Source organism: Suncus etruscus, chromosome 14 (assembly GCF_024139225.1).
Source record: "Suncus etruscus isolate mSunEtr1 chromosome 14, mSunEtr1.pri.cur, whole genome shotgun sequence".
NCBI classification, from domain to species: Eukaryota; Metazoa; Chordata; class Mammalia; order Eulipotyphla; family Soricidae; genus Suncus; species Suncus etruscus.
The window spans coordinates 23,937,329-23,948,904 of NC_064861.1; the positions used below are offsets into that span (position 1 = coordinate 23,937,329).

The 11,576-nt window shown below is 42.0% G+C and overlaps 1 protein-coding gene across 2 annotated transcripts in view; it reads right to left on the bottom strand.

The window, feature by feature from the left end:
- The window catches only part of LOC126027838 (protocadherin gamma-C5), a 200,918-nt gene extending 189,901 nt beyond the window's left edge, over positions 1-11,017 (bottom strand). For both annotated transcript variants that reach the window (XM_049786861.1, XM_049786863.1), the window contains exon 1: positions 9,248-11,017. In XM_049786861.1, the coding sequence (XP_049642818.1) occupies positions 9,248-11,017 (1,770 nt within the window). The remainder of the gene's footprint in view (positions 1-9,247) is intronic.
- Positions 11,018-11,576: the final 559 nt, after the last annotated feature.

Sequence of the window (11,576 nt, forward strand, 5' to 3'; positions counted from 1 at the left end):
ACAAGACATACTCTGAGCACAGAGTTCTTCCCTGTCTATCCTGCCCGCGGTGACCAGGCTGCCACTTCGCGGGTTCAGAGCAAAGAGCTGCGTCTTACCTCTGGAGACGATGCGGACTCGGCGCTCCTCCAGCTCCCAAAGCTCCAAACCCAGGTCGTTGGCGATGTTGCCCACGAAGGAGCCTTTGTCCAGCTCCTCAGGCACCGAGTAGCGGATCTGTCCGAATCCAGACTTGCATAGCGTCCCCAGAAGTGCGCACAGCAGGGCTAGCCCTCCGTTTCGGAATCTCAGGGTGCTGACCATTTCCTTTTTGGTGATTTTTCCCTGCCTCAATTCCAGTTACTCACGACAGACTCCAATCTTATTTGATAAGGAAGTATAGCCTTTCATGGACCTAATCCTAGGTCAAAAAAGATTGGCTGGCCGATAGAGTGAGCCTTATAAAAGCGCAACTCTTCTGATTCTAATTTGCTTCTTTGTTTTTTAGGAATCGAGAAATGGTGGACTGGGTGGGTTTCCTGCTTCAGTTTCCTTCATAAGTGGTCAACAGCGACACTCAGAGGCCTAACCGTTTGCTGCACCCTCTGAGACAAACCCAAGTTAAGACCAGCTTGTTTTCTGAAACTTACTTTTTTTTATTCTTCTTTAAATCGTTGGTACAGTGTTTATTGCACCAAACTGAAGTATCCCATGACAAAGGATATACTAAAAATTATTATTCTCAAGAAGTCATTCACTAGGCTTATCACTACTAAATACAGTTTTAAACTGGCCAGTTACTCTTTTGGAAATCACAAAGTTCAAAAACCACACAGAAATATGAGTCATCTTTCTAGACGAAAAGTGAAATCTGAACTAATATCCTAAAATCATTGTTTAAATGTTAAATATTTCATTTAATCTTTATGTAATGCAATATGTGGGATTTTAGGTAAGAGCACAGCCATTTCCTTAACAGTAATGAAGATATAAAAGAAAAAATAATATTGCATTGAGATAACTATACAATGAGATAAGTCAAAGGCAGTGTCATGATCTCCAACAGGGTCATGTAACTTAACAAACATGAGCAGGGAGTGATGCTGGGATCTGTTTATTTTCCCTGTGAAATAATAAACTTCAGAATAATAAAATTGACATTATTTTTGCCTAAATATTTAGTCTGAGAGTATTTTGTAAAGTTCAAAATAAAAATGATAAAAATAAATGTTGATTTCAGTCTCAAAAACTGTTTTCTTGAATTTGTTTTTCTCTCACCATAGAAATAGAAATATAATAGTTATTTTAATCATTATGCTCATGACATTCATTTTTTAATTTTGTTTTGGCACACACCTGGCAGTGCTCAGGGGTTACTCCCTGGCTCTATGCTAAGAAATTGCTCCTGACAGGCTCAAGGGACCATAAGGGATGCCGGGATTCGAACAACTAACCTTCTGCATGCAAGGCAAACACCTTACCTTCATGCTATCTCTCTGGTCCCATGACATTCATTTTTATAAAGAATCACTATATATACTAAAAATGCTGTCTTTAATTTTTATCAACCCATACATTATTAGTATTTTATGAGTGACGATGTGGTAATAGATTATTTCACAATAAATTCTAATTTTATCTCATACAGAATTAGATAATAATGATGAACACAATAGAATGGTCTAGGTAAAATTTCCATCAGATACCCTTAAATAGAATAACAACATATTAAAATATGACATAAAAATACAACCCAATCACTTCCAAATTCTCATTTAAATCATATAATTTCAATATTCTTGATTTTTATTAGATATATAACTAATATATTATAAACCAGCATTAAAAATCAATGTGGCTATTGAAGAGAAATGAGAGAATAGAAATTATTGTTCATTTTTGAGGGGCTTTCTCAGTTGTGCTCAGGGCTATCTTCTCAATGCGAGGAAGCCACATATCAGTACTGCAAATCAAACCTGGGTCCTGATCATGCTAGACATGTGTTCCAATTCTTTGAAGTATCACACTAGTTTTGACAATATATTTACAGCAATTATAAGTAGGTGTACTTGAGAAAAAATATGAATAACGTAGTTCTCTAGGGCCAATATTTGATATGGCTTATTAAAAAAGCTTAAGAAAAAAGATTTGTGGGATCACATCTTGCTGTGCTTAGGGATTATTCTTGGCTTTGTGTTCAGGAATCACTCCTGGTGGTGCTCAGACCATATGTCATGCCAGGAATTGAACCTGGGTTAACTACATGCAAAGTAAGCATCTTACTTCTGGGCCTCTTTTGTTATTCTTACAGATTAAAAAGGCAATATAGTTTCTAGTTATGAAGAAAATAAAACAATGAAGAGAAATATCTTTACTGTTATATTATCCATTTATTATAGTGCAAGTGATAATGCTATCATTAAGTGAATAGAGTTATATTATCAATTAGGTAATAAGCTTTTCATAAGGCATAAATTCTATGACATAACTTTTTTTTTTTTTTTTTTGGTTTTTGGGCCACACCTGGCGATGCTCAGGGGTTACTCCTGGCTGTCTGCTCAGAAATAGCTCCTGGCAGGCATGGGGGACCATATGGGACACCGGGATTCGAACCAACCACCTTTGGTCCTGGATTGGCTGCTTGCAAGGCAAACACTGCTGTGTTATCTCTCCGGGCCTGACAAAACTTTCTAAAACACAATGAAGCATATCTAGATAAATTTGCATCACAATAGGCCACATAACAAAGTGAAGTGAGGACACCCACTACAAGACTGGTGATTTTAGAGTATAAAGAAATTAAGTTTAGTGCCCGGAGAGATAGCATAGCGGTGTTTGCCTTGCAAGCACCCAATCCCGGACCAAAGGTGGTTGGTTCGAATCCCGGTGTCCCATATGGTCCCCCCGTGTCTGCCAGGAGCTATTTCTGAGCAGACAGCCAGGACTAACCCCTGAGCATCGCCGGGTGTGGCCCAAAAACCAAAAAAAAAAATAAAATAAAAACAAAAAAAAAACTAAGTTTAGAGTATAAAAAACTAAGCTACTTAAAATTTAGTTATTCATAATACAGTCAAATAAAAAACACAAGCCTTAATATTAAAAAACGTGAGTAAACACAAATTCTATCTTTATGTTTCTAAGAGAGAAAGAATTATGACCCACCTAGATGATATGACTTACTCTAGGATAAAATAGAGCACAGAAACCAGATACCTCACTTCCTAATGCTTTGTTTTTTTTTTTATACCTTAATGGCACCTTAACCTACTAATTCCTACTAATTATATACATTACCTACAATTTCACCCTATGTCCCACTATAAGGTCCAAACACATCAACAAGAAATGAATCATAAAGATTTATTTTCTAAACATTGAATATAATCACAAGTATATTATGTGTTATGAGAGGAACATGATAAAAAGAGGCATTAAGTAAGCACACAAATTAAATTTATTAAACCAAATTAGTTCCTATGTATATTATGGGGAGAGTTTACCTGAGTAAATGCTCCTTCTTTATCTTCAAGCAGTGACTGTGGTTCTGATAAAAAATCTCTTTTCTCACAGCTCTCATGACTGAGGAGCATGTCAGCATAGTTGGGCTGAGGGAAGATCAGGTGACTCTTGCGTGAGTCTGTCGTCAGGGACACCTCATGTGAGTAGGTCTGCAGAAAAGCCCTGACCCCGTCCACGCCCACAAAGTGCGAGGTGGGCACGCCAGCCAATCCACTTTCAGAAGCCTGCAGCAGGCGCGATGAATGCCAGCGCCTCAGCCTGAGTGCCAGCAGAACAATGACAAAGGCCAGGAAGACACAGGAAACCACGGCCACTGCCACCACCAAGTAGAGAGTGAGGTCTGAGTCCTCCTGGCTGGTGGGGGCACTCATGCTGCCCAGATCTGCCAGGACATCGGGGATGCTGTCGGCCACAGCCACTGTAAGTGTGACTGTGGCTGAGAGAGGGGGGTGCCCGTGGTCCTGGACCCCCACGACCAGGTTCTGCTTGAGTGCATCTCTGTCCAGCAGGGCACGGGCAGTGCGTACCTCACCAGTGTGCAGCCCCACAGAGAACAGCCCAGGCTCACTGGCCTTGAGCAGGCGGTAGGACAGCCAGGCATTCTGGCCTGAGTCTTTGTCCACTGCCACCACTTTGGTCACCAGGTACCCAGGTTCTGCAGAGCGGGGGGCCAGCTCCACCCCAGTGGAGCCATCAGTGGGGAATGTGGGGTACAGGATCTCAGGTGCATTGTCATTCTGGTCCAGTACAAATATGCTCAGTGACACATTGCTGCTGAGTGGAGGATTCCCACTGTCACTGGCTTTCACCAGTAGCTGCAGGTCCTTAACCAGTTCATAGTCAAAGGAGCGCAATGCATAAAGGATACCAGTGTCTGAGTTGATGGAGATATAGGTGGAGAGAGGTACCCCTTGGACTGTGTCCTCAATGAGTGCATAAGCAATTTGAGCATTCTCAGGGCCATCAGGGTCCTGAGCGGTCACACAAAAGATGGAAGCTCCCCTGGGGTTGTTTTCTAGAATATAAGCTGAATAGGAAGAATGTGCAAAGACAGGTGGGTTGTCATTGATGTCTGCCACATGAAGGGTGATGACAGTGTCCACGAACAGGGGTGGACTTCCTCCATCCATGGCTCTTAGAGTGATGTTATATTCAGACATTTGTTCTCGGTCCAGAGATCTGGCCGTCACTAAGCGATAATATTGACCAAATGATCTTTCTAAATTAAAGGGCATATTTCCCAAGACAGAAACAGTGACCTGTCCATTTTGTCCAGAATCCCGGTCAAGCACATTTATAAGAGCAATTTCTCTTCCAGCACTAGCCTCTTCTGGTATTGATCCTGTGAGGGATGTGATTGTAACTTCTGGGGCATTATCATTCACATCCAAAATGTTTACCAAAACTGTAGCTTTTGAAAGGAGACCTGGTCCATCTTGTGCTTCAATTTTAATCTCGTACAACATAGCATCTTCATAATCCAGGCTTTTTAATATCGATATTTCTCCAGTCACCGAGTTGAGATGAAAAATCTGAAAAATTTTCCCAGGCATTTTATCTAACATGTAGGACACCTGAGCATTGAATCCTTCATCAGGGTCAGTGGCATTCACGGTAAGTAGTCGGGTGCCTACTGGCAAGTTTTCCTGGACACTTACTTGATACTCTGGCTGAGTAAAAACAGGTGGGTTATCATTTGCATCTAATACTATCACTTTGATGTACAAGCTGCCAGAGAGCATGGGATCACCACCATCAGAGGCAATCAGGATAACTTGATGAACTTCCTTTTCCTCACGGTCCAGAGCATGTTCCAGCACCAATTCTGGGTATTTGGTCCCATCTAAGACGTTCTTCATCGCCAGGGAAAAATAGTTATTTTGACTGAGCTGGTAGTTCTGCAAAGAGTTCATGCCCACATCTGCATCAAAGGCAGTTTTAAGTGGAAATCGAGTTCCAGGAGCCGTTAATTCACTTATTTTTATTTCCAAGTCCTTTGTCAGGAAATCAGGAGCATTGTCATTAATATCTTTTATTTCTATTTCCACTTCAAAAATTTTCAACTTTTCTTCAACCAGGATATGAAATTGTACTAAACAAGACATACTCTGAGCACAGAGTTCTTCCCTGTCTATCCTGCCCGCGGTGACCAGGCTGCCACTTCGCGGGTTCAGAGCAAAGAGCTGCGTCTTACCTCTGGAGACGATGCGGACTCGGCGCTCCTCCAGCTCCCAAAGCTCCAAACCCAGGTCGTTGGCGATGTTGCCCACGAAGGAGCCTTTGTCCAGCTCCTCAGGCACCGAGTAGCGGATCTGTCCGAATCCAGACTTGCATAGCGTCCCCAGAAGTGCGCACAGCAGGGCTAGCCCTCCGTTTCGGAATCTCAGGGTGCTGACCATTTCCTTTTTGGTGATTTTCCCTGCCTTCAATTCCAGTTACTCACGACAGACTCCAATCTTATTTAATTAAGGACGTAATTCCTAGGTCAAAAAGGATTGGTTGGCCTATAGAGTGAGCCTTATAAAAGCGCAACTCTTCTGATTCTAATTTGCTTCTCCTTTATTTTTTAGGAACCGAGAAATGGTGGACTGGGTGGGTTTCCAGCTTCAGTTTCCTTCATAAGTGGTCAACAGCGACACTCAGAGGCCTAACCGTTTGCTGCACCCTCTGAGACAGACCCAAGTTAAGACTGGTTTCCTGAAACTTGATTTCCTTTTGATTCTTCTTTAAATCGTTGGTACAGTGTTTATTACACCTAATTAAAGTATCCCATATCAAAGGATATTATTTCAAGTTATTTATCTCAAGAATTTATTTACTAGCCTTAACATTAGTAAATACAGTTTCAAACTGGCCAGTTACTCTTTTAGAAAGCTTAAAGTTTAAATACTGTACAGAAATATCAGTCATCTTTCTAGATGATACTTGACAGTTGAACTTAATATCCTAAAATCATAGTTTAAATGTTAAATAATTCATTCAAATTTTATGTAATGTAATGTGTGGGATTTTAGGTGAGAGCAATGGGCACAGCTATTTCTTTAACGGAGTAATCAAGATATAAAAAATAATATTGCATTGAGATAACTATACAATGAGATAAGTCAAAGATCAGTGTCAGGATCTCCAACATGCCATATAAGTTAACAAACATGAGAGAGATGAGATGGGGGTTCTGTTTTTCCCCCTGAGAAATAATAGACTCCAGAATAATAAAATTGACATTATCTGTGCCTAAATCTTTAGTGTGAGAGTATTTTGTAAAAATCAAAACTAAAATTGATTAAAATACATGTTCATTTCGTGTCTCAGAAACTGTTTTGTTGAATATGCTTTTCCCTAATAATAGAAATAGAAATACAGAAGTTATTTTAATAATTATGCTCAAGACATTTATTCTTATGAAGAATCATTATATATACTAAAAGTGCTGTCTTTAATTTTTATCAGTTCATATTTTATTAGTATTTTATAAGTAAAGATGTGATAATAGATTATTTCACAGTAAATTCAAATCTTTTCTCAAATAGAATTATGTAGTAATGATGAACACACTGGAATGTCTCAGGTAAAATTTCCACCAGATGCCATTAAACAGAATAATAGCAACATATTAAAATATGACATAAAGTATACAATCCAATTACATCCAAGTTCTCATTTAAATCATACAATTTCATATTCTTTATTTTGTTATTAAATATATAACTAATATATTATAAACCAGTATCAAAGATCTATGAAGAAGAAAATCTGTGGCTAGTTTGTAGAAATGAGAGACTGGAAATTACTGTTCATTTTTGAGGGGCTTTCTCAATAGTGCTCAGGGCTATCTTCTCAATGCGAGGAAGCCACATGTCAGTACTGCAAATCAAACCTGGGGCCTGGTCATGCTAGGCATGTGTTCCAAGCCTCTGAAGTATCACACTAGCTTTGACAACATTTTACAGCAACTATCAGTAGATATACTTGAGAAAAGTATATGTATAAAGGAGTTCTCTAGGGCCACATATTTGATATAGTTTATTAAAAAGCTTATGAAAAATATTTGGGGGATCACATCTCGGTGTGTCTAGGGATTATTCCTGGCTTTGTGTTCAGAATCACTCCTGGTGGTGCTCAGAGACCATATGTCATGCCAGGGATTGAACCTGGGTTAGCTATATGCAAAGTAAGCATCTTACCTCTACTGTCCCTCTGGGCTTATTTTGTTACTCTTACAGATTAAAACGGCAATATAGTTTCTAGTTATGAAGAAAATAAAACAATGAAGAGAAATATCTTCACTGTTATATTATCCATTTATTATAGTGCAAGTGATAATGCTATCATTATGTGAATAGAGTTATAGTCAAGTAGGTAATAACTTTTTGGATAAGCAGAAATTCTATGACATAACTTTCTAAAACACAGTAAAGCATATCTAGATAAGTTTGCATCACAATAGGCCATATAACAAAGTGAAGTGAGGACACCCACTGCAAAACTGAAGATTTTAGAGTGTAAAGAAACTACGCAACTTAAGGTTTATTCATAATAAAGTCAAATATAAAACACAAGTCTTTGGCCGAAGTGGTGGCACAGTGGTAGGGTATTTGCCTTGCACGCGTCTGACCTAGGACCGGCCATTGTTCCATCCCCCAGCATCCCATATGGTCCCTCAAGCCAGGAGCGATTTCTGAGCGCATAGCCAGGAGTAACCCCTGAGCATAACCAGGTGTGACCCAACCCCCCCCAAACCAAACCAAACCCCATAAGCCTTAATATTAAAAAAACATGTGAATAAACATAAATTCAATCATATTTCTAAGAAAGAATTATGACTCACATAGATGATATGATATACTCATGGATAAAATATGCCCTGTTTTTAACATCATAATGGCACTTTAATCTGCTAATTCCTGATTTATACACATTAAATACAATTTCACCCTATGTCTCCACTATAAGGTTCAAGATTTATTTTCTAAATATTGAATACAATCACAAGTATATTATGGGTTATAAAAGAAACATGATCAAAAAAGGCATCAAGTAAGCACACAAATTAATTTATTTAAGCAAATTAGTTCCTATGTATATTATGGGGAGAGTTTACCTGAGTAAATGCTCCTTTATCTTCAAGCAGAGACTGTGGTTCTGATAAAAAATCTCTTTTCTCACAGCTCTCATGACTGAGGAGCATATCAGCATAGTTGGGCTGAGGGAAGATCAGGTGACTCTTGCGTGAGTCTGTCGTCAGGGACACCTCATGCGAGTAGGTCTGCAGGAAAGCCCTGACCCCGTCCACGCCCACAAAGTGCGAGGCAGGCACGCCAGCCAATCCACTTTCAGAAGCCTGCAGCAGGCGCGATGAATGCCAGCGCCTCAGCCTGAATGCCAGCAGAACAATGACAAAGGCCAGGAAGACACAGGAGACCACGGCCACTGCCACCACCAAGTAGAGAGTGAGGTCTGAGTCCTCCTGGCTGGTGGGGGCACTCATGCTGCCCAGGTCTGCTAGGACATCGGGGATGCTGTCAGCCACAGCCACTGTGAGTGTGACAGTGGCTGAGAGAGGGGGGCGGCCATGGTCCTGGACCACCACCACAAGGCTCTGCTTGAGTGCATCTCTGTCCAGCAGGGCACGGGCAGTGCGTACCTCACCAGTGTGCAGCCCCACAGAAAATAGCCCTGGCTCACTGGCTTTGAGCAGGCGGTAGGACAGCCAGGCATTCTGGCCTGAGTCTTTGTCCACTGCCACCACTTTGGTCACCAGGTAGCCAGGCTCTGCAGAGGGGGGTGTCAGCTCCACCCCGGTGGAATCATCCATGGGAGTTGTGGGGTACAGGATCTCAGGTGCGTTGTCATTCTGATCCAGAACAAATATGATCAATGATACATTGCTGCTGAGTGGTGGTTTCCCGCTGTCACTGGCTGTTACCCAAAACTGTAGTTCCCGGAACTGTTCATAGTCAAAGGAGTGCAATGCATAGATGACACCAGTGTCTGAGTTGATGGAGACATAGGAGGACAGAGGAGCTCCCTGAAGGGTATACTCAGCCAGTTTATAAATTACATGAGCATTGTCAGCGGAATCGGGGTCATAGGCCTTTATGGAAAAGATGGAGGCTCCTCTGGGGTTATTTTCTGGGATGTAAGCAGAGTAGGACTTGCTAGAGAAGGTAGGTGGGTTGTCGTTGATGTCGGCCACCTGCAGCAAAATGTATACATCCCGGGACAGAGGTGGGTTCCCTCCATCTTTAGTGGTCACTGTAATGTTGTAGGAGGAAAACTCCTCCCTGTCAAGGGCCCTGTTTGTAACCAGTCGATAGTAATTGTCAACGGACTTTTCTAATTTGAAAGGAAGGTTCTCTGGGAGTGAGCAGGTGACAAATGCATTTTGTCCAGAATCTCTGTCATGTACATTGAACAGTGCAATTATAGTCCCAGGAGGAGAATCTTCGGGAACCAAGCTACTAGCAGATGTCATGTAAAATTCTGGGGCATTGTCATTAACATCCAGAACTGTGACAATAACCTTCGTTCTGGTTAGAAGGCCTGGACCATCATGAGCTTCAATGTCAATTTCGTGGAATTTGGCATCTTCATAATCTAGACTTCTTTTAATTGTAATTTCTCCAGATGTGGATTGAAGCTCAAATACCTCCGACGTTTTATCGGGGGTTTTCTCTTGAAAATATGATACCCGAGCATTGTATCCCTCATCTGCATCGGTTGCAGTCACGGTGAGTATCCGGGTGCCTACTGGCATATTCTCTGGAACGCTTACACGGTACTCCGGCTGGGTAAAAACAGGTGCATTGTCGTTTACATCCTGGATCATGACACGGATGCGGGAGGTGCCAGATCGCACCGGGTCGCCCCCATCCAGGGCCGTGAGAACCAGGTGGTGAACCGCCTCTTCCTCGCGGTCCAACGTGCGTTCCAGCTCCAGCTCTGGGTACTTGTTCCCATCAGCTCCGTGTAGCACGTCCAGGGAGAAGTGGTCATTTGGGCTAAGTTGGTACTTCTGGAGGGCGTTATCGCCGACGTCCGCATCATGAGCACTCTTTAGAGGGATCCGGAACCCTGGCGTAGTTGTTTCACTGATTTTTACTTCTAGCTCCTCTGCCCCAAAGCGAGGCGAGTTATCATTGATATCTGTTATTTCCACCTCTACCGAATATAAATTCAATTTATCTTCCAGTAGGATGTTAAAATTCACCAGACACGGCGCGCTCTGGGCGCAAAGCTCCTCCCTGTCTATCCTACCCGCAGTGACCAAGCTGCCACTTCTCGGGTTCACAGCAAAGAGCTGCGTCCTACCTCTGGACACGATGCGGACTCCACGCTCCGCCAGCTCCTCGCGCTCCAGACCCAAATCCTTGGCGATGTTGCCCACGAAGGAACCTTTTTCACTCTCTTCTGCCACAGAATAGCGTATGTGTCCAGCGCCGGTTTCCCATAGGGTCGCCCAAAGAAGGCACAGAAAGATCAACCTTCTCCGTAGTGGCAACCTGGGAGGAGCCGCCATTTCTCTTCTGCTGCAGCCTTTTCTCCGAGGCAATTTCCACCAAACAGGGCGGGATTCCAGCCTTTAGTGCCCAGTTTTCAGGTGACCAGGAATCAAGGCACTCGGGTCACTGGAGAGAACTAGTTGGTCGCAGGATTGAATTTCTGTGCTGCAAGGAAGCATTAGGGTCAGACGCCCAGCCCTTTGCGGGGTGGAGCCGAAAAGTTGGATTGGTTATTTCGCAGGTTTTTCCTTCTTAGGTGGTCAACAGCGACGCTCAGAGGCTTAAGTCATTTCTGCATCCTCTCAGGCAAAGCCAGATTATGTTTTTTTTGTTGGTTTTCTGGCATTCAAGTTGCATTAGGAAGCTTAAAAGTTCTAAACTACTTAAGATATACTTTTTCAAGGTAATGATGGCATAAATAAATGTGACCTTATTAGTAGTTGCTAAAGAAAGCATCATCGAAAGCTCAAGACATTCATCAAGATGGTGTGAACTCTTGCTCGGCATGTTAACTCTTGTTGCATATTCGGAGACAGTAAGATCAGTTTTTGAATATTAGATACATTATCTAATGTT